This window comes from Euphorbia lathyris, chromosome 4 (assembly GCF_963576675.1).
Source record: "Euphorbia lathyris chromosome 4, ddEupLath1.1, whole genome shotgun sequence".
NCBI lineage: Eukaryota > Viridiplantae > Streptophyta > Magnoliopsida > Malpighiales > Euphorbiaceae > Euphorbia > Euphorbia lathyris.
In genome coordinates this window covers 79,823,132-79,851,045 of record NC_088913.1, presented here as the reverse complement: position 1 = coordinate 79,851,045, position 27,914 = coordinate 79,823,132, and the positions used below count along the sequence as shown (strand labels likewise).

The 27,914-nt window shown below is 33.3% G+C and overlaps 2 protein-coding genes across 3 annotated transcripts; one reads left to right on the top strand and one right to left on the bottom strand.

The window, feature by feature from the left end:
• The first annotated feature begins 12,937 nt into the window (after nt 1-12,937).
• LOC136227731 (F-box protein CPR1-like) lies at nt 12,938-16,001 on the top strand. Of its 2 annotated transcripts, none has more exons than XM_066016469.1 (2): nt 12,938-15,205; nt 15,457-16,001. In XM_066016469.1, exon 1 carries the CDS (start codon nt 13,023-13,025, stop codon nt 14,157-14,159), a length of 1,137 nt encoding a protein of 378 aa, XP_065872541.1. In that variant the 5' UTR covers nt 12,938-13,022; the 3' UTR covers nt 14,160-15,205; nt 15,457-16,001. The 2 variants fall into 2 exon arrangements, with proteins under 2 accessions (XP_065872541.1, XP_065872542.1); XM_066016470.1 differs by having other exon boundaries at nt 15,447-16,001.
• A 1,373-nt stretch (nt 16,002-17,374) lies between these two features.
• On the bottom strand, nt 17,375-21,794 carry LOC136226329 (phosphoinositide phospholipase C 2-like). Its single transcript, XM_066014762.1, has 9 exons — nt 21,289-21,794; nt 19,584-19,780; nt 19,336-19,471; nt 19,020-19,262; nt 18,722-18,936; nt 18,392-18,509; nt 18,131-18,283; nt 17,943-18,029; nt 17,375-17,868 (listed from the first exon to the last, which is right to left on the bottom strand). Exons 1-9 carry the CDS (start codon nt 21,604-21,606, stop codon nt 17,575-17,577), a joined length of 1,761 nt encoding a protein of 586 aa, XP_065870834.1. The 5' UTR covers nt 21,607-21,794; the 3' UTR covers nt 17,375-17,574.
• Nucleotides 21,795-27,914: the final 6,120 nt, after the last annotated feature.

Here is a 27,914-nt window from a genome sequence, read left to right as displayed (position 1 = left end):
CAAAAAGCAGGAGATGAGGGCCACCAATTGATCACTGAGGAATAGACTTCAAACTTTACCAATACATCAGCAACTCTATTTCCTTCCCTAAAGATGTGTGAAAAGAGAATGTTCATCCTAGAGCAAATGCTGAGACCATGCAACCACTCTTGTCGAATACTCTAAGGAACATCCGTGGAACGATGTCTAAGCAGATTAACTACGTACATTGAGTCTGACTCAACTCAAAACTGATGGCAATTTTTTTTCCAAACAAGTTCAATTGCGAAAATAACGGCTCTCAATTCAGCCATATAAGCAAAAGAAGGATGGTAGAAAAAGCAAAACAACATTTGGAAAAGCCTCGATATTTGCAAAAAAAATACCTCCCGCTCCTGTCTTGCCAGATGTGCCAAAAGTAGAGCCGTCCATATTGACTTTAACCCAGCCTAAAAGAGGTTTAAGCCAATAGACCGGAATACTGTTGGCAGCAATAACATACCAAAATGTTGTTTTGCTTCTAAATATCAATTTTCAATGATCAATATTATATTTGCCATCGTGTGAAGTCCTTTGTTTTGGTGTGATGTTTGGAATTTTTTTTTTTTTTTTTTTTTAAGATGTTTGGAATTCTTTAAATATGGGTATGAACTATTAATTATTTTATTTTATTATTATTATTTTGGTGGTGATGTTTGTGAATTTGTATTTATGCTTTTATGAGAAATGAAGCTTCTGCTGGTGTCATGTATTGTTCACATTCTAATCATTATACTCATTGCATAATATATGACCAATTATTATACAAGAAAATTTGGTCAACTTAATTAAGATTTGGTTTCTTATAAAAACAAGTTAAATTATGTGATATCATGAGATAAAAAATTTCCACAAAAATAAAAATCCTTGACCACAAAAATAAAGACCATGACTTCTTTCAAATAATGATTATAGATTAGGTTTAATACATCATTTCCTCCTTAATTTGTCCAAAAATACTTGATTGGTCTTCTAATCTTTCAAAGTGTTCTGATAGCCTTCTGAACTTGCATAAAATATTCAGTTAACCCTCTGAACTTTAGACTTCGGCATGGGCCGGGCCGGGCTCGGGCCGGTGATAAAACCTGATAAGCCCAAACCCAGCCCAAGCCCACACTAATTAGATTCGGGCTCGGTTCGGGCCGGGCTCGGGCCTAAACAAGGAATCCCAAGCCTGCCCACCCAAGCCCATATCTATATTAAAAAAAATCAATTAAAATAAAATACTAACTTTTTTTTAATAAAAAATAATAAACATAATAGTTAATAAGTCTTAGAAAAATATAACAAACTAATAGTTAAGTTCGAAATAAAATTACAATATAACAATAAAAAATAACTATCTAAAATTACAACATAACAATAAAATATAGCTATCTAAAATTTATATAATTAAATTTATAAATAAATAAATATATATATATATATAACGGGCCGGGCCCGTCGGGTATTTACATAGCCCAGGCCTGCCCATTTACTAGGCGGGCTTAATCGGGCTTGGGTCGGGCCCGCCGGGTATTTACATAGCCCAGGCCCGCCCATTTACTAGGCGGGCTTAATCGGGCTTGGGTCGGGCCGGACCTGACACTAATTTTATGTGTCCAGGCCCGACTAAATGGGCCTGGGCTCGGGCTGGGCGGGCGGGCTCATCGGCCCATGGCAAGGTCTACTGAACTTACACAAAATGTAATCAATTGATTACTCGATTGCAAAAAAAGAAGTAAGTTAAATGCAGAAAATGTATTGCACGCGTCTTAAAAAAAGTAAGACAAATCAAGATCGGGGTATTGCGGTTGTAATATTAGAGAATACAAAGTTGATAGTTGAGCAAGTAATAACTTCATTTTTACTCTATTCTTGAATTATATAATAACATTCTAAGACACATGGAATACATCTTCCACATTTAACTTGCTTGTTTTTTTTTTTTTGCAACTGAGTGATTAATTGATTACAATTTATGCAAGTGCAGGAGGCTAACTGAACCTTTTATAAAAGTTGATGGAGCTATTAGGACACTTTGAAAGTTCATGGGGCCAATCAAGCTTCTTAGACAAGTTCAGAGTGCAAATGATGTATTAAGCCTATAGGTTATGTTGTTATTTTCAATTTTGGGTAAATTACACTCATGGCCACTGAACTTTCCCCATTTTCAAATTATGGCCATTGAACTTCATTTCTTCTCAGTATGGCCACTGAACTTTACACTTTTTAACACTGGTGGCCACTCAATTTTAAGTAACTTCTCAAAATGACCGTTAACGATCGTTAACAACGTCAAAATGAAAATATTCAAGAATTAAAGTTGTTCAGAACGACATTTACCATGAAACCATATTTTTTATTTTCGAAAATCACAATTTTTGGAAATTTCTCTCTCTAAAAATTCACTTTCTCTCTCCTAACCAAACAACACCAAAATGATCTCAAAACGAAAATTTTCAAGAATTGAAGCTCTTTAGAATATCATTAACATTTTGGATTTTTTATTTTTAGCCGACAACGATCATTTTGAGGCATTAAGTGACCACCGGTGTTAAAAAGTATAACGTTCAGTGGTCATACCGGGAAGAGATAAAGTTCAGTGGTCATAATGTGAAAATGGGTAAAGCTCAGTGGCCATGGGTGTAATTTACCCTTTCAATTTTTCACCTCAATTCCATAATTTATTACAAAACAATTGTCATACCCGACCCTAAATGACCTCAATCGGCATCGGGCGTGAAATAGAAAGATCATAATCAATACTTAGGAGTCTCTAATTTAACCAAAATATCATTATATATTGAACTACTAAAGTTCTAACCATATTCTCACAATAAGCAGCCAACTTCCAAACCCCGTCTAAACGGTCGGTAACCTTCTCAATATCCTGTACTTTCTCACCTAAAAACATTAAAACATTTGAAAATGTGAGACAAAAATCTCAGTAAGAAACTATCAGTTATAAAAATCAACTTACTGAACATAGCTACATATATACCGTTAAAAAGGGATTTAAACAAAACCTTATAAAATACACTCAAACCAAAGTTCATAATATAGTCAAAGTAGTGAACCAAAAACCAAAAATATATAATCTTATATCGATTCTTGAGTTCAAAACCTTATAAAATATTATAATCAAATAAACGTTTTATCAAACCAAATCGTAATCAAACAAACGTAAAATCTTATATTAAAATCAATCATAACGGAAAACATAATCCAAATGAACTTAAAAACATTGTATCCATTCTCGAGTTTCTCCCCTTAAATATCAATCCATAACCACATATATAATCGAGACGTCTCTTAACATTGCCTATCCCATATGGTCTTACCCAACACTTCTTTGCCATACCCAATAGGTCTTCAAACTGTGTACACAGGCCAGTCCCTCACTGAACATGGTCTTCAAATATGGAACCACCGATCCGGATAGCTCTCGATGGATATAAAATCATAAAATCATAACGTATTCAAATTTCCTTTCACAATCAAATTCCAAACTATTTCATCACCATAAATCATTTGGCTTCAATTTGCCTTTTTGTATGATAAAAATCATATTTGGACTTCAATCCAAAATAATAACAATAATAACCGCAATAGATTTCTCAATCCAAAAACAATTCGTAAGAAATCATCAAATTCATTTTGTTCAATATATAGATATATTGAAACCAAAAACATATATGTAAATCAACCAAATTAAGTCTTAAATCAACATAATCAACTAAAATCTGAAATTTAGATAGAAACATAATCAATAGCTTCATTTGAACCGTAATTTCACAATAAAAGCAAGATCGTGAAAAATCTCAATTTTATAAAATTCCTGCAGAACCTTCAAATATCAATTTCTTTGATTATATATATATCTATATACATAAACCTCAAAATATAGTTGATAGTTACTTACCTTGGCTACTAATTCAAGACCACAAACCCGTTCAATTCGCCTCTAAACTCTGTCTAAGCCATTTCCCTTCAAATACTGCCGAAATTCAAAAACTCTTTGACTAGGACTTAGAACTATACATAAGGATGCTATAGTTTTAATTTTGAGTGATTCGGACGGTCGAATCTCCGTAAATCAATGAAACGGTGGAGAAACGATCGATGAACGATGATGAACAGATAAAGATGAAAGAAAGAAAAAGAAAAAAAAAAAGAAAATAATAGATGATGATCATCCGCCGGAAGATTTGAGATAGTTCTCTCAAATATGGTAAATATCAAGATTGATCCTCCATCTTTCTATAATCTTTAAAAATTATCCTAAACTTTTAATTTACATATAAAACCCTCAAATTAACTTCAAACTTTTTCTATAACACCAAATAAAAATCATATACCTAATAATTATAATATATATTACTATCAAGGTATAAATTCTAGAAATTTAGACCCGGACGTGACAATTCTCCCCACCTTAAAAAATTTCGTCCTCGAAATTCACATTCTCTAAATCTATATTTTCTTCCTCAAATAATCTCCAAGATCACAAAATTATTTCAAATTATCAAGATTCCTCATAATCATCATAAGACCACAAATTCTAATGTTTCCTCCCATTAACTCCATCATTTATCAATATCAAAATCACTGTAACCATTATTGCAATATACTCTTAATAACTCTAAACTTTAACCTAATCGATTCCATCACCATAATCCACAATATACGTTATTTGCATATCTTCCTATCATTAAACCAAACCTCTCACTTTAATAGATTTAAATCACAATTGATTCCATCAATTGCATATATATCAAATATATTTCACCTATCTCCAAGTTCTGTAGACTTCAAAAATATCACTTTTGAACCGCTAATATGTACGATCTTATATTTGTCTTAAACTTCAAATAATGCCAATCAATAAACATCATACATCTATAATCATATTGCATCATAATAATACTTAAATATATAACTTTTCACTCCAATAACTATTTATATTATAATCTTCAATTATTAGCATCAACATCATCATCACTCTTATAAGAGTCATTGCATAAACCTCAACATTAACATCACCAATATAAACATCATTCTGATGATACAATTTCCTATCAATAAGACTATTTACATAAAATTTTAATATCAATATCACTCTTATAATTCTCCAGTTAATTCCTTAAAATCAATTAAGGTAACATGCTATTTTTTTTTTATAATCATCACTATATATACCACTAATCCAACCAAATAAACTTTAATCGTCTCTCCAAACTATATAGTCAATGAATATATGGTATCTAAATTACGACAATCAATATTTTTTTTTTGTCTTCTTCAAACTCCAAATAATATCTTTATACCCATAAAAGTCAATAAATCTATAATATCACTCGATTTTCTTATTTGACCTATAAACACTCAATTTGATCCTTATATAAACTAAAACCATAATCACACAAACTTCAACTAAAAATAACTTCTTTCTTATTTATCTCGTAATTTCCTACCTCAAACTCTTAAGATCAGACAAATTTGTCCTCAAAATTCATCTCTTAATTATTTTCTCAAACACTATTTAAGCTTACCAAATTTTCATATGTAATCATCAAATCATGAACTCCAATATATTCTCCAACTTTACTTCTTATTGATCACTAACATCGGTATCTCTCTAAACATCATTTATATAACTCTCAATAATTCTAAACCTCAACCCGATAAAATTCAACAATAGATCTGCATTTGAATTCGGAGATCATTTATTCAACTTAAGATTCCATAACTTGTTAAACTCCTATCATAATCTCCAATTGATAATCACCTCCAAAACAATTAATTGAAATCTCCACATTTTCGCTTTCTTAATCACATATAAATTAACTCCAAAACTCATCATATCATTTCAATGTCTCCTAACATTACTTCACATCTGAGATACGTATATTTTGCAGCCACTATTAAACTCTCAAATATCAATTCCAAGTCACACTATGGAGAAAAATCAAACAAAAACCAAATTCTGGTTTAACGCTAAAATGACCAACATATGCCGTTTTCAGCATAACTTTTTCATACGGAGTCCGATTAAGGCGATTCAAAAACCCCTGGAAAGGTAAGATAATAATAAAGAACTTTCATTTAGGACTCCATGACAGATTCAGTCTCTATCTGGTTGAAAAATGCATCATAAGATTAAGATACGGATCTGATTCTCCCGCAACACCTATATAGACAATTCTCTATTATCTCTAGATGTTCATACACCCAATATTTTACTAACCATCAAATCCTCGAAAAATTTCAAATTATTTCTTAGCTTGCACCAAATATTCATATTCCTCAATTATTATCGATTATTTCTTAGCTATCACCAAATATTCATATTCCTCAAATACTATCAAGTATTTCTTAGCTATCACCACATATTCATATTCCTCAATGACTATCAACCTTAGGTCCGAAGAATTTAACCTACTATGTCCGAGGAAGATAACCTAGAGCTCTGATACCAAACTGTCATACCCGACCCTAAATGACCTCAATCGGCATCGGGCGTGAAATAGAAAGATCATAATCAATACTTAGGAGTCTCTAATTTAATCCAAATATCATTATATATTGAACTACCAAAGTTCTAGCCATAATTCTCACAATAAGCAGCCAACTTCCAAACCCCGCCTAAACGGTCGGTAACCTTCTCAATATCCTGTACTTTCTCACCTAAAAACATTAAAACATTTGAAAATGTGAGACAAAAATCTCAGTAAGAAACTATCAGTTATAAAAATCAACTTACTGAACATAGCTACATATATACCGTTAAAAAGGGATTTAAACAAAACCTTATAAAATACACTCAAACCAAAGTTCATAATATAGTCAAAGTAGTGAACCAAAAACCAAAAATATATAATCTTATATCGATTCTTGAGTTCAAAACCTTATAAAATATTATAATCAAATAAACGTTTTATCAAACCAAATCGTAATCAAACAAACGTAAAATCTTATATTAAAATCAATCATAACGGAAAACATAATCCAAATGAACTTAAAAACATTGTATCCATCCTCGAGTTTCTCCCCTTAAATATCAATCCATAACCACATATATAATCGAGACGTCTCTTAACATTGCCTATCCCATATGGTCTTACCCAACACTTCTTTGCCATACCCAATAGGTCTTCAAACTGTGTACACATGCCATGTCCCTCACTGAACATGGTCTTCAAATATGGAACCACCGATCCGGATAGCTCTCGATGGATATAAAATCATAAAATCATAACGTACTCAAATTTCCTTTCACAATCAAATTCCAAACTATTTCATCACCATAAATCATTTGGCTTCAATTTGCCTTTTTGTATGATAAAAATCATATTTGGACTTCAATCCAAAATAATAACAATAATAACCGCAATAGATTTCTCAATCCAAAAACAATTCGTAAGAAATCATCAAATTCATTTTGTTCAATATATAGATATATTGAAACCAAAAACATATATGTAAATCAACCAAATTAAGTCTTAAATCAACATAATCAATTAAAATCTGAAATTTAGATAGAAACATAATCAATAGCTTCATTTGAACCGTAATTTCACAATAAAAGCAAGATCGTGAAAAATCTCAATTTTATAAAATTCCTGCAGAACCTTCAAATATCAATTTCTGAAACTTCTTTGATTATATATATATCTATATACATAAACCTCAAAATATAGTTGATAGTTACATACCTTGGCTACTAATTCAAGACCACAAACCCGTTCAATTCGCCTCTAAACTCTGTCTAAGCCATTTCCCTTCAAATACTGCCGAAATTCAAAAACTCTTCGACTAGGACTTAGAACTATACATAAGGATGCTATAGTTTTAATTTTGAGTGATTCGGACGGTCGAATCTCCGTAAATCAATGAAACGGTGGAGAAACGATCGATGAACGATGATGAACAGATAAAGATGAAAGAAAGAAAAAGAAAAAGAAAGAAAATAATAGATGATGATCATCCGCTGGAACATTTGAGATAGATCTCTCAAATATGGTAAATATCAAGATTGATCCTCCATCTTTCTATAATCTTTAAAAATTATTTTAAACTTTTAATTTACATATAAAACCCTCAAATTAACTTCAAACTTTTTCTATAACACCAAATAAAAATCATATACCTAATAATTATAATATATATTACTATCAAGGTATAAATTCTAGAAATTTAGACCCGGACGTGACAACAATGGATAAATTACACTTATGGCCACTAAACTTTACTCATTTTAACATTGTGGCCACTGAACTTAAATTCTTAACAGTATGACCACTGAACTTTACACTTTTTAATACCGGTGGCCACTCAACGCCTTAAAACGACATTTGACGGTTTCAAAATAAAAAAAAATTAGAAGAGTTAATGATATTCTAACAAACTTTAATTGCTGAAAATTTTCGTTTTGATGTCATTTACACTACAAAAAAATGGGTCTATTACGACACTTTTTTAGCGACATTTTTAATATGTGTCTTGATATTTCCAAATTTAGCTACGTTTTGGTATTTGTGTTGGATTTTATATCACTTAACGACACTTTTTATTATTTGATGGCATTTTTAAAAAATTAAATACACTTTTAAAAAATGCGTCGTTATTTTTTTTATAGTTAAAGACAGTTTATAATTTGCATTGTGAGAAAGTGTCCCGATAGTTTCTTTTTTAATACATTTTTAATTGATTATTCCCATAACTAAAAATTCAACCACACTTTTTAATTTTGTGTCATGTTTTTAAATTATTTAATGACACTTTGTATTTTTTGTTGGCATGTTTTAAAATTTAACTATACATTTAGAGAAAAAAATGCGTCAGAATCAGGGGCGGAACCAGGGGGGGTTGGCCGGGGCTCCAGCCCCGGCCGGCCGCCCGAGAATTGAGAATTTTTTTTTTTTAGTAATGGTATCTCGTAATATTTTAGAGAGAATTATATTGACTCTATGTAGTATTATATCAATGTTTAAAGGTAGATTGGATGGTTAAAGATCTTTGCTTTTATTTGAGAGGTCCTGTGTTCGATTCCCTTCAACCTCATTTTAATTTAATAAGTTTTTATTTTTAAATCAACTCTTTATTTTTATTTTCATAACACTTTTGAATTCATTTTTAATATATCTTTACAATTAAAAAAATAAACATATTTAATATTCAATTAGTTCAATACTAGTTTCTAAAAAAAATGATAACATTTTTACAGTTTTAATGCGTTGGAGGCTAAAAAAATTTTGCCTGCCCTAACGGGCTGGACTTTGAAAATTTACCGTCAATCGCACAGTTAATTCCGATTTTTTTTTTTTTATTGATGTGTTTGAGCCCCGGGTCATTTGAGCTCTTGGTTCCGCCACTGGTCAGAATTTATAGACAGTTTAGGTTTTGCGACAATAAAAAAGTGTCCTTATATTGTTTTAGTTGAAGACGCTTTCTAGTTTTGTCCTCATATTTAAAAATTCAACCACACTTTTTAATAATCACTTAACGGCGTTTTAAATTAATTACTAATAATAATACAAAATAAATACTATTTAAAAGGTAATAATAATAATAAATCTCGTTAAATATATATCATAAATATAAAAAAGTCCTATTTATTTCTCTTTTTTGTATAGAAAATTTATTCATCATTTTTAATGACATATTTTATAGTTATGCTTTTTCTATATTTGTTTCTGTAAAACCCTCTTCTCTTTTTTATTTTAAATATAAATGAAAAAATTACATAAAAAATAAGAAAAAGAAGTAAACTATCATGATATATAACATGTGTGGGTTAAATCGTGTCCACTATCTCTATAATCACCCCAATATTAACTAACCCAATTCTCTTCCATCTTCATGTATGCCGCCTCTTCTCCATTTGTATTTCACTATCTCTATCTGAATCTTACCTCCTCTAAATCCAATTCCTCTTTCAATTTCATTTTCATTTTTAAGAACTAACGTGAGAGGCAGGAATCAAGATGCTTGTACAACAAATAAAAAGAATCAGGAACAGTCCAACGAATACAAAGGTTATCATTTTGGATGTACAACATCCTAGTCTTATGAGTTACTTCGTATATCTGTTTCGATTTTTTTTTTTTATAGTCCAAGATATTGAAAGGCTTTGAGTTTTTTATTCTTTGAAGTTATTAGGATCACTGAAGCCTCCGTTGGCTGATGCTGAGACTGCTACGGAATGGGTACGTGTTTATCTCATTTTAGTCATGTACCGAGTTTATTATTCCTCTATCTTGTATTGATTTTCTATGCCAAAATTCTTTCTTCCGAAAAAACGTCGAGAAAAGTATTTGACTCGAAAATGGTTGAAGCAATTGAATCTATGTGGACGGATAATGTTGCTATTGACAGGTTATAAATTAAAATATTAAATTTATGAGACCTGTTAGTTTATGAATTTGAAAACGCATCGTCTTATATATTATTATTTAATTCTTTTAGCACTTTCATTTTGGTGTTTTTGAAGTGGAGTAGGAACCTTAATTTATCTCTGAGTCTGACTTTCAATTTTAGTTTTTAGATCGCAGAAAAAAAATGGAACAATGATGTTGCTGAGGAAAAGAAAGAGAAGGCTGATCTTGACGGCTGAAGCTTCAGATTTTATTATTTGTACATTGATATTATGTATTATTATTATTTTTTTTATCTTTGTAATAATTGTTTATATGTATATTTTATTTTATTTTTTTTGAGTTTGAAGAGGTTTAATAAAATATTATATTGTTTCATTAACATTTAGATGTTGTATAATTTTTTTTCCTTCCGTGTTCCATTTCAGATTTCTTTTTATATCTCTTCAAATACAAATATTTCATAGTAATAATAATAACAATGACAATTTTTTATTAAGAAAATTTCATTACATTTGGAATATAAACGTCTTTTATTGAAGTGTCTTAATTTTATAGATTTTAAAAAATAGGTATAATTGTTATAATAGATTTTCATCTAGCTAAATGTAGATGACTGTATAACTTAATGTCGTGAATTCCAAGATGTTTTTAAATTAAAATATCGACGTGTTTAAGACACCATAAATATTTCTTGAAGCAAAAGAACGACGTAACAAAAGTCATGTGTCATCAATTTTGCAACGCTTTATTAAAATGTATTGGAATTTTTAAAAACTAAATATAAATAAATTGGAAAAAATTCTGACGTTGAAAATATAAGCGTTGGTAGCATGACGACGTTTGTATGCGAAATGTCGTCAGATCTAATTTACCCACACAAGGTTTATGTGTCGTTAAATTTAACGACACGCGATTTAACGACAGTTGTGACGATACTTTAAAAAGCGTGGGTAAACATTTAGAGACGTTGAAAAGCGTCGTTAAGCCATAAATTTTAGCGTCGCAATAGATCATTTTTTTGTAGTGTTAGGTGTTGTATTTGGTTAGAAGAGAGAGATGAATTTTTAGAGAGGGAAATCTCCAAGAAAGGTGATTTTGGAAAGTAAAAAATATGATTTTATGGTAAATATCATTATGAATAACTTTAATTCTTGAATATTTTCATTTTGAGGTCGTTAACAGTAATTTTGAGGAGTTAGTTAAAGTTGAGTGACCACTTATGTTAAAAAGTGTAAAGTTTAGTGGTCACACTGTTAACAATTGAAATTCGATAGCTACATTATAAACTTTAGTGGCCATAAGTGTAATTTACCAACAAAAATATACTGTTTATCTTAGGAGTTTGACAAAAAAAAATCAAAATATTTCGTCAAATTAACAAATATTAATCTCCATTTTTATAATTAAATCATAGAAAAGATGATTTTTTTTAAACAAATTGATATGTAATTGGTATAGAATAAGGAACAAAATAGCTGTATTTTACAATAATATCTGAAATTGACCCAACTTGTCAATGTTATGGATAAAATTGCTATTGATCGCTAACGTTAAAGGTAAAATTGCATAATTTTAGACTTTGGGGATAAAATTACATAATTTTAGACGTTATGAGTAAAATTGCTCATGGCCATAAACGTTAGACGTATTTTTACAGCTTATCCTATAAGATAATAAAGCTGAAGTGAGCCGAGACGAAAGTAGTAAAGTGAAACATCCGACTTGAAACCTTGAAACCAAGTTTAAGAAACGCGGTTGTGAGGTATTCATGCCGGACATGAGGAGATTTTTTTAGAACTAAGGATTGTCATATCCTAACGGTTGTTCCATGTGCACTTTCTCAACAAGGTGACCATAAAGTTCCGTTTGACTATGGGGATAAGAAAACATGATTATTAATACCATGTTCAATAAAAAAAAACGGAGGCAAGAGCTTGAAATTCTCCTCCCGATCGGATATAAAAGACTAAATGGGAGTATTAGAGAGCGTTTCAACCGTCATTTTAAAATTCTTAAAAACTGAACAAACCTCATATTTATGCTTTAAAATTTAAAATTCAAGTGTATTTACTAAATAAAACATAATATCAAGAACCATCATATATTAGAATCCAAGCAGGACCCCACACACTAGAACAAATTAATTCAAGGGGTTTTTGAGCATTATATGATGGGACGTGAAAGAGAATCTTGTGTATTATGCAAAGGTGATAAAATTTTATTACTATTTATTCATTTATGAACAACAACGAAAGATTATCACTGCACACCATCTTGACTGAAGGAAGCATCAACATTCATTTTAAATTTCGTAGGGGGTAGGGGGGCCATTTCACCAGCGAGACATCATCTTATTTAACGCCATCACCAACACTTGCCATAAAACCGTAAACACTAACACTAAAAAAAGCATACCGTGTTGGTGTCGTGTCATCGGATCGTGTGTCGCTTTGCCGGATCTACCCGGACCCATGAACTGGTGGGTTATCATTCAAAGTGATTATATTCACATTTGGGTCCAAATTTCCCGGCCTTTCTAATATAACTTTTGTTTTTTTTTTATCGACTAAAATATAACCTTTTACTTGTCTTTTAACCCTAGAAATATTCACACTTCCATTGAAATCACAGTGTGCGGCGGCGATGGCGCAACTCCCGCAGGAGCTAATCATCGAGATACTGTTGTGGTTGCCGGTAGAGTCTCTTCTGCGTTTCCGATGTCTTTCTAAATTCTTACGCGGAGTCATCGACAGCCCTGATTTTATTAACTCGCACCTTAGTAAGTCTTCTCAAAACTTCAATCTCCGCAAATTGATTTTCCAGCATCCATATAGGGAGAAATTTCATGTGCGTGATATGATTCTGGATCCGGAAGAAGAGATTCTACTCCTCCGAAAACCAGTCTCATCCTTATGGAAGGAAGTCTCATGGAAGGAGGTTTATGGTTACTGCAAGGGTTTGCTTCTCTTGTATGGAAGTGCATCGTATTTCGGACTTGCTCGGTGGAATCCATCCACCCGCCAGCATAGGGATCTTCCTGATTGCCCTTTCAAACTCCCATCTAATGTTGAATACTACAGAATAATTGGTTCAGGATTGGGTTATGATGACTCTACTGATGACTACAGGGCTTTTTTTATTGTACAGGTTCAGTTGGAATTTCATGTTTGGATTTATGGATTGAAATCAAATAGTTGGAGAAGGGCTCAGAATTTCCCTTATGTGGGATACAAATTTGATACTGATCCAGGTATTGCCGGACTTGGTTTCTTTACCACAGATGGTAGTATACACTGGTTATGCAGCCTTGACAGCGATCCATGGCAATCAGAGATTGTGACATTTGATATGAGAAAAGAGACTTTCTCCATAGTGTCTCAACCTGTTTGCAGAGTGGAAGGATTTTTAAAGGAATTGCATGTTTTAGAAGGTTGTCTTTGCATCAGCTATTTTTCTGGTTGTCCTTTCTCTATTCCTTTGCCGCTTCAGTCTGATTTATATATCAGGAAGAAGAATGGAGATGATCAGTTTACTTGGACAAAGTTGTTCTCTGTTACAAGAGCAGAACCCTTGTTTTTTCACATATCTTGGTTTCAAACTATGAATGTCGTGGGATATTCAAAGAGTGGAGATAAGATTCTCCTTTATTTTGGTTTGGATTATCTAGTTTCATGTGATCTTAAAGAGAATTTTTTTGCCAAGGTTGAAACATACTACGATTCTGGTTGGAAAGCTCCAATTATTTGTCTTGAAAGTCTTGTACCAGTCGGTGGTGCATAGTTGTTGAATTGTAGATTAGACTTTTTTTTTTTTTTTTTTTTTTTTTTGCAAAAAGCATCGTGAGGCCCATCTTTCATTGTTTGGTGCATTAAGCCATCGATCTTTTATTTAGACACATTGAGCCCCTGATCTTTCACCATTTGGTGCATTAAGCCCTCGATCTTTCATTTAGACACATTGAGCCCTTGATCTTTCATATATGGGTGTATTAGGTCATTCCATAAATCAATTAATATATAGGTTTATTAAGGGCATGTTTGGTTAGGTTTATATAACTGCACTGCAACATTTTAGAGCTTTTCACGAAAAGCTCTTTTCATGAATAGTTGTTTGTAGTTACTTGTTATTGATAAAATTACCCTTCTTATTTCCACAAAACGTGCTTCAATTTTAACATTATTTTTATTTTTAGAATATAATTATCGAAAAACAAGGTTTTATTGTGTTCAATAAACTTTTTTTTTTTTATTTAAATTATTTTTATTAATTTGTATAGTATATTTTTTATTTTAGAATTTGTTATTTTTAGAACATTATTTGTTGTCACACCAAACATGCCCTTAATAAACCTATATATTAATTGATTTATGGAAGGACCTAATACACCCATATATGAAAGATCAAGGGCTCAATGTGTCAAAATGAAAGATCGAGGGCTTAATGCACTAAATGGTGAAAGATCAGGGGCTCAATGTGTCTAAATAAAAGATCGAGGGCTTAATGCACCAAACAATGAAAGATCAGGGGCCTCGGGATGCTTTTTGCCTTTTTTTTTCATGTCTTAGTATAAGTAGCTGATGATATTGATCCTAAGTGCTATGGTCTAAATATTTTCACAGAAAACTGATATCCATAGCTTTGTTGTGTTTTATTTCATTAGAACTTTTGATAGTTATACCTATGGATTATGTGGCTCCTAAGGTTTTATCTGGTGAAGTTTTTGTATTCTCGGATCAGCCTGCGGAGATTTGATGAAGTATAGGCATTGGAGCTGGTGGCATACACTGCATTTCATTGCTTGAATTGAGAAGGGAGAAACAGACCAGGTATGATTAATGTGCTGCTAGTTTGGAGCGGAGTTTGTCTATTATAGGAAATTGCAGATGACTTGTTTTTGTTTTTTATTAGATGAGATTGAACACATTTCAAATAGTAATAGAGTTAGTTCTTCATATTATTGATTAGTTTAGTTCATGTCTTTTAATCTCCTAGACGTTGATGAATTATTATATATTGCTGAATATGTTTTTAAATTGAGGATTCTCATTTTTTTTAGTTTAACAAAAGATTTTTTCAGGACATAGTGAAGATTTCTCAAGCAGCTTTACCTAGTTAGTTCAAGATATATATGTTCTTAGATATGAAATACTATCCATAGTATGCGGAACACCGTAACGATTTCTCTCATTGTTATCTCGAACTTTGGATGTCATTTTCTGTACATGTTCCGAAAGCAAAACTAAATCTTTGCATTGGCTACGTTTTGTCTCTGCTACTGATGATTGTCTTCTCTTTTAGCTCTTAAACTATACACTCAAAATCAATTGGATCCCGATTCTTCCAAAATCTTCATCAATGAGCATCCTATCCTCTTTTCAAATCTTCAATCAACTCCGTCCCTCAAATGTTGTTAGTTAACGCGCCATAAAAAGCAATTGGTTCTTCTGACACATTCCAGGTCTAATTGTTGGGAAAGAAGACTTAGGGTTCATTTAAGAATAGAATTACCAGTGTTTGAGGGAGAGGGTTGATTTGGGATTTGAAAAGAGGATAAGATGTTCATTGATGATTTTGAAAGAATAGGGACCTAATTGATTTTAGGTGTGCAGTTTAAGGGCTAAATTACACTTTATGGTTGTTCTAAATACCTTGGATATGAGATGGTTGGATTAGTCTGTGCCATCTTTCAATGTTTTTTACATCAACGGCATACTTATAATAATTCATCATTTATGTTGTTTGATGCTGGAAATTTAATCAAGGTGTTTTGGGTAAATTTCACCGATGGATGCTTAAGTTTGGACGATGTTTCAATAAGGTCATAAAAATTTATTTTGTATCAATAAAACAATTCATCATTTACGTGGTGGAATTGATTAAGTGTTTTGGCCGGTATTTCAGCGAGAATTTAGCTTGAAAGTGTTCAAAATGTATTTCAGTGAGAATGTAGCTTGAAAAGTTTAAAACGACTTTATTGAAATGAAATAAAATTAGTTATTTTACTGATACAAACAGATTGAAAATTAAACGACCATCGATTTTACTATACAATAGATCGAAAATTAAACGACCATCGGGTCTAATATAGCGCTGAATGAATTAAACAGATCCAAAGTTAACTGACCGTCAGGTCTAATCTAATGCTGAATTATCATTCGATGCACCAATAATTCACAGAAATATCAACTCTTTAGATGCACCAAGCAATGCACATAATTTCTCTAATCACTCGGAGGTTTCCCATTAGTAATGTTATAAAAACCGGACTGGACCGGCCGGTCGGACAGGTCAAACCAGGAATTGGCCATGAGTTTGGTTTGAGCTACACTGGTTTATTCAACGAACCAGAGTGATCTGGGGTTGGACAGGGAATCAGAGGTCGGACTGAAAACCGGTGCAACTCCAGGTTTTTTTTTTTTTTTTTTTGCAGATTAAGTAAAAAAAATAAATTTAATCTTTTTATTTGTTGAACAAAGTGCCTGAATTTTTTACTTTTTTATTAAAAACATTACCGTAATAATAGATTAACAAACATGAAAAATTAAAAAAAAAATTATCACAGATTTTTTGGTTGACGTTTTTACTTTTTTTTTTTTTATTAAAAAACATTAAGTATGATAATATAATTTTTCATTTATCACTTATCCGTTTTCAGTTTATAATGTACCATTAAAAAAACCACATGACATGAGATACGTAGACATATTTAGGTTATTCTAAACTCCATTTATCCATTATATATTTAAGTCTCAAATTGACAAAAATTACAAACCAAAATTTGTTTATAGTTCATTATATATATATAATTTATTAAAATAATTTTAAATTAATTATATATATTTAATATATAAATATTATTTATTTATTACATCATCTGGTCCAATCAATCCGATCATCCAGTCCGACCAAATGAGTCATAAACCATCTATAAATCCGGTTTGATGTCCGGTCCGGTTCCGATAACATTGCCATTTATATTATCAACATATTTCATGTAATTATTGAGCAAAAACTGTAGTTGAATAACGGTAAAAAAAAATAGTACACATCATTGTCTTTATCAACATGAAGCACATTGCACAAAGTTACAGACAACACAGCACACCTAAGAAGACGTTCCTCAGTCAAATGGCAATATAAATTTCACAACCAAACACTGAACTTCCAAAATAAAATCTGTACATCAAGCTCTGTTTCAAACAAAATCGAAGTGAACGAGGAGCTTCACGGAATTGTACTTTACACCTTTCCGATCATAGAGTGGAACTGCTCGAATACCTTTCCTTAACTCGGATACAGGCAGACATGTTTGACCTCCAAAATCATCCTTTTCAGACATGTCGTACTCATGAACCTCAACCCGAAGCAGAGCCAGTTCTGGAACGGTTAATGGGAACTCAAATTCCTCGTTCCATACAGGTATCCAGTTGTCCTCGAGTGTTTTCGTCTTCTTCATAAGACTATCAGCAGGTACCCCCGCAATCCCTATCTGTAATACCAATGTTTGGTTATTCATTTTCACAATACTTAAAATGGGTAGGAAGAGAGACGTGATCTGCTTACCCGTGCGTAGAAATCTGGAGGCGAATATGCATCAAAGTGAGTGCGAGGGAAGTCATAATACCAACCTTCCCCCATGTAAACTTTCACCTGTTAACAAACAAAATTATTACAACTTTAAGCATAATGAACACTATAGTTCGGTTCGACTAAAACGTCTCAAAGAATTGATACAATGAAAAAATAATCACCTTTAAGGTTTTCTTGACAGGCAACTTGACTCTAGGATCAAAGACTTCGCCATGTGGACCGGATTGCAATAGAAAATCCGGTTTCTTCACATAACCACACCCGCCGTTGGCTCTGAACATTCCCTGCATCAACCAAAGTGATCTTCCATATCCCTGTCAATGACATCTTGATTTTCAGTTAACGGCCGAGGCAAAACTTGAGCGATGCTAATCTAATAACATTTGAAATCTTTATCTAGACAAGTATTAGGGGAAAAAAACCTGCATATTGAAAGCAACCATTTGAGCCCCGTGCATCCAACCGATAAGAGGGTTGTAGTTGGACGAGTTAAAACGAGTTCCTTTTGGGTAAACCCTCAGTATATTCCGCTGAGTGAACCTGTATAGCAACGCAATGATCAGACGATGTATGCATCAAATGTTCAATAAATGCCTTAAACAATCTATCCATAGATGGATTGGGAAGTGATTACAAAGGATCATACATTTATGATATCCTAATTTTTCTCTTAAATTCGTATAAATACGTGCATGTTGAACAACTTGGAAAGATAAGACTTTATGAAACAGTTAATCAATGCTCGGTTGGACCTGACAATTTCTCTTGCATAAGTTTCTGCAGTCTTTTCTAGTTGTTGCTCACTTAAGCTTAGACGTCTGACTTTATCGGGATCCACTTTCAGACATTCTTCTATACCGCCTTTAGGCTTCCCAGCATGGATGGCAATTAAATGCTTATATTCAGGTGCTCCATTTTGCAGTTTATTATCTCCTTCTTCATCGTCACTGTCTTCATCCAGTTCATTCTGAAAGAAGAAGACGAGTAAGCAAGAAAAAATATAAATCTAAATATCACGTCTGCTTAAATCTCGACCATTATTCCACCCACCCTGTCATCACTTGGAGCATTGCCTTTGAGGTTAGGGACTTCTTTCCCCCAGGCGTCTTCGTCAGGTGCAGCCTTCCCACTCTGTGATTGTGAACCATTTCTGCTATCCTTGGCTTCGAGGTATTCTTTTGGTGGTTTCGTTGATATTATAATCCGTTTCTTCAATGATTCGGGAGAGGGGAATTCCTTTAAACATTCTGATCCAGGAGTAAACAAGATGTCTCCAAATGTTTGAGTGATCATCTACAAATTATTCAGAGAATATAATCAATCGACAGGTAAGAGCTTCAAATACCTGAAAATAACAAATACCAACCTCGGCCACTTTAGCCTGAAGATCTGGAGTAAGATGATCCTCTAGAGTTATAACCACTGGAAAATCAGAAGCTGTAAAGGCATGCTCCTTGATGGACCTCAAACATTTGATGAGTTCCACGGGACTTGTCAACGTCCTACATTAAGGACACAAAACATATAGTTCCAAGACGTTAAATACATGAGCCTAATGTTTTTAAGCCAATGACCAGAAAAGATTGGTCATTTAAAGGATTTGCCACATCATACCTTCCATGAAGAACATCGACATTATCCTTAGAGGAATTAGGCCATATATCCAATTCAATTACTCTCACACCTTTCTGCAATGCCTGTACGATGGGAACATCGCTGCAATCACTACTAAGTTGATTCCCGGTAAGGTAAGAATTGTGGCCTGTATATATGAAATAATGAGACAAAGGAGCAGTCATTTCATGGTGCACCTGAAATTCAAAAAAAAATTCCTCACCAAAATGATAGACATAAGAACATTTTAACTATGCATGGCAAATTAAGGCGCAAGGGGATCCTAGAGCCTTGGTGCGTGCACCTGTGCAACACAAGGCGTACTAAAATAATAAAAATATATAAGAAATGATAAATTCTAAAATCAAAATGCAATAAATACTAAATCATGACAATAACCTTAATCATAAGTTCTAACACGTAATAAGCCTCATATTCTAGAGTTCAAGTGTTCGACGAAATAGCAAATCCTAAGTTGACTAATAGCTACTTATCATTAAAAGTCTCCAATTTCATCAATCATCAACCGTTACTTATCACTATCACTCTCCTCATCGCCAACATCATTAAATCCTTCCTCAAAGATCTAATCCTCTTCATCCTCATCATACATATCTATAAAATCAGCTTCCTGTTGTGTATTCGGGTCTCTTCAAAGTCAGTCTTTCTTTTATTGTTTTTAATTTTGTACACTAGATGTGTCTAACCCAATGGTGGAAATTAAAACCCTAAATGAAAAATCTTAAACAAACACTAAAAAACCCATGCCAAATATAGACGCGCTTTTGCACCAGCACGCATCTTTGGCTCAAAGGCGCTCGGACTAGTGCCTTGTGCTCCTGGAGCCTCAGGCGCGCCTTTAACAACTATGCATATAAGAATACATAAGATCAGCTTTAGCATTCAAACTATAGAACATAACAACTTTCAAATGGTAGACAGGTGAACATAACTCAGAAGTTCATAATGTGAACATGGAGTTTTTAAGCTTATAAATTGATAGTAAACCTTGTTTAAGCACAAATAGGAGCTATTCAAAGCTATTTGTAATTAGTAATTAAATTAAAGACCATTAAGCTACATGATTTAAGCAATGATTAGAAAGTAACTGCCCATTAAGGAATACAAGCCCCTGTAGTTAACAACTGCTCATATAATCTAAAAACATAACTCCACAATTTTGATCTTAAATCACAATTAATAAATAGGGATAAGGTGCCGAATAGGCCTAAAGTTTTTGGGAAAGTGCCAATTTAGACTCCACGTACAAAATAGCACTAATAGAGGCTTAACATTTAAAAAAAATAGTACCAATTTAGGCTCGAAGCCATTCATATTAGTCTGTTAAGTTTTGGTTTCTCACTCCAATTGAAAGATCTCAATTTCGTTATAAAAGGCCTAAATTGGTACTTTTTTTTAAAGATTAAGCTTGTATTGGTGCTATTTTGTAAGTGGACCTAAATTGATACTTCCCCTACGAACTTCAGTTCTTCAATTTCCTACCTAATAGGTCATAAGAACCCAGAAAATTTTCCATCACAGCAATTAAAAGCAAAATGTTGAAAAGGAAAGCAAACAAAAACAGGAAAAACCAGAAAAAACCCCAAAACTGGGTAACTTTAAATTCAGCTACTGAACAAAAAGGGCAAAAGAAAACAAAAAACAACAAAACCCAATTCAGATAATCCAAAGTCGAATTAAGTACCTGAGGTTTAACATCAAGAGGAGGATTCAAATCACCAAAGAGGAACTTAAAAAACGCCTCAAGAGTGAGTCCTTTACGGTGAAAAATGTTCAAATGTTTGAACTCGAGAAGATGATCATAAATAGCCTGGGCATCCTCAATTGTAGCTTTATCCTGTTTCTGGATCTCTACAATAAAAAGGCGGAGATTATCGACGCTCATGAATCCATTCTCAGAGTAGAGATCAAACAAAGCCTTGATCTCTTCGGGCGCTTCCGCTACCGCCAATTTGAAGCGCCGGCGGAAGCAGAAGCACACACTGTAAGTTTGCTTGGACATTTGGGAATTTTGGGGATAATTAGATAGACAGAGAGGTGAAAAAGAAAAGTAGAGGACTTTGATGAGGATTGTCCTTGCGCTGCGTATGTCGGTTTGCGTTTTAATAGGTCGCTGTTGTGGATTATGTATGACATTGACAAGAAGAAAGAATGAGGAAGAAGAGGAAGAAGAAGAGACGATGATAATGAGAGAGGAAGTGATATTTTCCAGAGCAGCTGAAAAGTGGGGAAAGAATGCGGGTCCCACTTGTTTTCTTGTATTATTGTGTGGGACCAGATTTTATGGACAGTTGTCTTTTATTTTAATTTAATTTAATTTTAGTTTATAGTTTATTTTTATTTATGGTTACGTATTCTTTTTCCAACTAGCAATCAATCCCCTTGTTACGTGTAAAACGTTGAGGGGAATATTTGTTGGCTTAAACCATTGGCTTAAACCATTGATCTATTATTTCTTTATATTTAATTTTTTTTTGAAGTAATTATATTTATTTTTTAATATATTTTAATTGATGCAATTTCATCTAATTTAGATGGAGACTTGATATAATTATTATTTTATTAATATATGATTATATGAATTTTAGTATCGAGATTTGTTTTTATTTGTTTTTCTTTTTTAATCTAATTAATTATTTTAACATAAAAGAGTTTAGGTAATAAAGAAACTTCAAGATGTGTGACATGTCAAGCTCATATGTTAAAATATCATTACATATGCGAGGGAATAACGGTTTTGTCAAGTCTCCATATAAATTGATTGAAATTTCACCAATTGAGATAGTTCAGAGACCAAATATGGCCGAATAACATATCAAGGGCCAAATGATAAAATTTTAAATAGATCAAAGGCTCAATAACACCTTAAACCATATTTGTTTTGAGTATAGACCCGATTTGTTGTTTATTTCTTACTTTCGTGGATCAATGTATTAGGTATAATCTTTACTTATGTAAGGTTTTATTTCTTACTGTTTTTATGCTATCGTTATATTCATTTTAATGAAATTTTAGCATTCTAAAAAAGGTTGGGAATAATACCAAGTATTCCGCTCAACAATCAACATTTTTTTATTTTTTTATTGGCTTAATGCTTCTCCAACCCCTTTAACTTGTCCAAATTGGTCATTTTACCCCTCCAACTCATCGAATGTCTTATTTACCTCATTAACTCCATAAAAATGGTATTTCTCACCCCTTAACTTGTCCAAATTTATCATTTTACCCATTCTCAACTCATCGAATATCCTATTTACCCCCTTAACTCCATAAAAGTGGTATTTCTCACCACTTATAATCATATTTACCCTCTTAACTCTATAAAAATAGTATTTCTTATCCCTTTATAGTAGTAAAAAAAGTTGAAAAGAGAAAGAATGAATAAAAAATATAAATAACAAGAACATTAATATAAACAAGTTAAATACATTATATGTAGGGATAATGTACCAAAATAGGCCTATGATTTTTGAAGAAGTATCAATTTAGGTTCCACTTACAAAATAGGCTTCGATAACGGATTGTAAGGGGGTGAAAAATACCACTTTTATGGAGTTAAGGGGGTAAATAGAACATTCTATGAGTTGGGAGGATAAATGGACAAGTTAAGGGGGTGAGAAATAACACTTTTATGGAGTTAAGGGGGTAAATAGGACATTCGATGAGTTGAGGGGTAAAATGACCAATTTGGACAAGTTAAGGGGGCTGAGTAAGCATTAGGCCTTTTTTTATTTTATAAACAAACCCCTTGTCTATCTATCTATATATATAACAGGGATAAGGTGCAAAAATACGCAAAATATTTACGGATATAAGCAATTTTACCTTTAACGTCTAAAATTGTACAATTTTATCCTTAACATTAGCAGTAAAGAGCAATTTTACCCATAACATTAGCAAGTTCCGTCAATTTTAAACATTATTATTAAATACATATATTTTCTTCATTATAAGATCCATGTTTTTTGGATTTAATAATATTATTGGAGATTAATATTTTAAATTCGGTGAAATATTTGAATTTATTTATCCAACTTGTACAAGTATTTTTTTTAAAAAAAATTAACGTTTAATCATATGTTTGTGTGTTACTAATGAGTAATAAAATGATGCACATGTAAAGTGTATATGACAATTTGATCAATAATTTCTCCAATTGACCTAACTTGTCAACGTTATAGGTAAAGTTGCTCTTGACTACCAACGTTAAGGGTAAAATTGTACCATTTTAGATGTTATGAATAAAATTGCTAAGTGTAAATTGTTTGATGATATTGAAGTTATCACAGGCTCGAACACCCTCGATCTTTTGGTCCAAGAGGCTCTGATACCATATCATAGAACCAATTCAATTAAAAGATTAAACTGATAGTTAAAATCCAATTACAGATTTAATATTAATCTCTCACAAATACGTGGCGATTTATTTAAATGATGTGAAACCATTTGTATAGTAGATGATGAACAAGATTTCAGTTTTCATATGGGACTAGACTTTTTCTAATGATTATGGATAAGTGTATGACTACCGCACAACAAAGAATTGGTGATTTTCTTTCCTTATAAATAGGGTGCCAAAAGGTATCGTTAAACCTAGTAGGGGGCTTCGCCAAGGAGACCCTATTTCACCCTATTTGTTTCTACTATGCGCGGAAGGTTTTTCAGCATTGATTAAGAAAGCAGAAGTAGACGGTGTCTTACATGGACTAAGGGTAAGCAACAATGCACCCACTGTGTCTCATTTACTGTTCGCTGATGACTCACTGGTGTATTTCAAAGCCACCCTTGAGGAGTGCTCCACCGTGTTGGGAATCCTGAACCTATATGAGCGGGCGTCGGGACAATGTGTTAATTATGACAAGTCGGAAATCAACTTCAGCTCTAATGTGATTGAAGAAACAAAGAAGGCTATCAAAACAATCCTTGGGGTCAAAGAGGTTCAAGCCTTTCCACGGTACCTTGGTATGCCTACAGTCATAGGAAGATCCAAAAAAATGATTTTTAGTTCACTTCGTGAGAGGATTATGATGAAAGTGAGCGGATGGAATGAAAAATGCTTATCGAGAGCAGGAAAGGAGACGCTAATTAAAGCCGTAACCCAAGCTATCCCTCAATACTTAATGAGTTGTTTCCTATTACCCAAAACCATGTGTGAGGAGCTCCAGGCACTGACAGCAGCCTTCTGGTGGGGGTCAAGAGAAGAGAAAAAACGTACCACTGGATGAATTGGGGCAGACTCTGTAAGACCAAGAAGGAGGGAGGACTTGGCTTTCGCCATCTTTTCTCTTTTAACCAAGCACTTCTAGCTAAGCAAATCTGGCAAATCATGTCTAGGCCCGATTCACTTTGCTCCAAAATCTTTCACGCCAAGTATCTGAAACAACAGACGGTTTTCGGTGTACAAGCAAGGTCGGGGGATAGTTATGTATGGCGAAGCCTTTTGACAAGCAGGAAGGTCCTACTTGAGAGTGGCCTATGGCGTGTGGGTTTGGGGGACGATATCAGAGTACTGGAGTCGAGATGGGTTCCGGGAATCCCCTGTCTTCACCCGCTGGCGCTCAGAAATCAAACCCCCACTGAAAATGTCTCTTCCTTAATTGACCAGGACTCGAGTAGATGGAATGTGAGCCTGGTTCATCACTGCTGTTTTGAGGAGGATGCAGAATGGATCCTCAAGATCCCGCTAAGGGCGTCGAGACACAAGGATAGTTTATTTTGGATTGACACCCGATCAGGTGAGTATACTATGAAGGTAGGCTACAGGGCTGCAATTAGAATAAATGCAGTGGACGCAAACAGGGCGGAATCCTCAGTTGGACCTGACAGGATGTGGAACCAAATATGGAGGATGAATCTAGCTCCGAAGATCCTGCATTTCCTATGGGGGGCTTGTCACAATACTTTGCCTACACCAGCTAATCTGGCTCGAAGAAAAGTCCTGGAAGTAGGGCATTGTGTCCTTTGTGCATCTCCTGAGGGCTCTCTACTCCATTTGTTTAAGCAGTGCAGCAAAATCAAAAATTGGTGGAAAGGAGCGGGACTTACAGTTAAAGTATGCTCAATCAGAGGTAGCTCCTGTTTAGAATGGATGAGTTGCATTTTTCAGTCACTCACAATGGATGAATTCCGCATTTTTTATGTTTTTTTGTGGATGGCCTGGTTTGCTCATAATAAATACTGGCACACGGGAGGGTTAATATCAGAGAGGGAATTTTTCCAAGGAATTCAAAGCGCAATGGCCTAGAACCCTCGAACAGTTGCAGCCATTGCTGCCTCCGTGCGATGTCCCTAGTCATGGAACCCTCCCCCACCCGGGGCGATAAAATTACAGTGTGACGCTAGGTACGATCCACAGAGTCGACAAGGTACTGCTGGTTTCCTCGCAAGGACATATAATGGTCAAGTGCTGATGTGCGGTGCAAGTCCACTAGGGAGGTGCTGGTCTGCAGTGCATGTCGAGGTGCTGGTCTGCAGTGCATGCCGAGCTGCTCGCTGTCCTTAATGGACTCAACTTTGTACAAGAATTAGGTGTGCAGGATGTGATTGTTGTTTCTGATAGTAAGTTAGCTATTGAGGCAATAAATCTGGGAAAAGATATGTCCTATATAGATGTGATTGTGCACGAAATTAAAAGGCTCTCCTCAGTACGCCTCAGAGCTTCATTTCACCATGAATTTCGAGAACAGAACCGTGCAGCACACGAATTAGCAAAATGGGGGCATAACTTGCTTGAACCATGTATCCTGCTGGGGGAATTCCCAGATTTTCTATCTGCTTGTATTAGAATTGATGGTTATTTTGTTTAATGAAAGCTTTTCTTTTATCAAAAAAAAAAAGAACTGGTGATTAGGGATGGCAACGGGTACTCTACCCGCGGGTACCCGGCACTACCCGACCCTAATGGGACTACCCGTACCCTATATAAAAGGGTATGGGATCAAAACCATTACCCGTTAGGGTAATGGGACGGGTATAGAAAGACCCCCTAGGGTACCCGGTACCCGTTACCCGTCATAACTTTTGTATATATTAAAAAATAGTATTGTATTTGAGATGTAAAATGTGAGATTTGAACACCAATTTTTTATTTTTCGACTATTAAGTGATACCACTAAACTACTTTATTTTTATAGATTAAGGTTCAATTTGTTTAATTTTTAGATGGATGATTTATTAAATTTATACTTTGTTAAATTTATAAGATTTTTGTTTTATTTATTGATTCTTAACGGATAAGGGTACCCGCGGGTACCCGTGAATTAAATGGGACGGGTATGGGATGCAAAACCTATACCCGTTAGGGTAATGGGAAGGGTACGGGTAATTAAAAAATAAACGGGTAAGGGTTTGGGATTGGCACTACCCGCGGGTACCCTACCCGTTGCCATCCCTACTGGTGATTGTTTATTAGACTCTGTTCTTTTTTTACTGAAATTAAGTAAACTGAACTGAAATATACTAAAACTGAAATAATAATATAATCCTTTAAGAATAGCAATAATTAAAAAAAGTTTATAAAAATAATAATGGTTCTTATAATAATAATAATAATTATTATTATTATTATTATTATTATTATAGATAATTATAATAAATAATGATAAATTACTGAACTGAACTGAATTCTACTGAACTGAACTGAAATGAAATTGCTGATACTGAAATTAAGTGGTAAAGAATAAGGTCTTACAGATTACAAATTACAAATTACTCTATTTTATTTTCTTATGTGCTACTCTTTTTACAAATTGCACAACAAAATGTAAAAATGCCTTAAACGGTTAATTAGCATTGAATTGTGTCACACATCATTGGACCGTCAAAAATGAGTTTAATGTATTAAAAAAATAAATAATCAAAAGTTTAATTTTCCATTTAAAAAATTAGAGTTTAATGTGTTAAAAAAAATAATAGATTAAAAGTTTAATTTATTGCATTTAAAAGATCAAGAACTTAATAATATAAAAGTTAAATTGATCAATGGGTTAAATATGCATTTTTTTTTCAAAATCAGATATCATATTAATTTAATTATATTTGATATATTTAAAAGTATATATATTGTGCATCATACGGGTGCAAGACTAGTATTAAAAAGAGAAAGAAACACAGTCTGAACTGTAGACAAGGTAAAACAAAAGCCGCCAAATTATGTGCTACTGTATTTACTCGACGCCTTTCATGTATAAGTTCAATTGGAGCAAAAGATCTTTCCACTTGAAAGATATAACAAGCAATCACACCCAACCAATTTTTAGCTATTTGATCACGACGTAGCATATAAATAGCATATAATGAATCTGTAGCCAC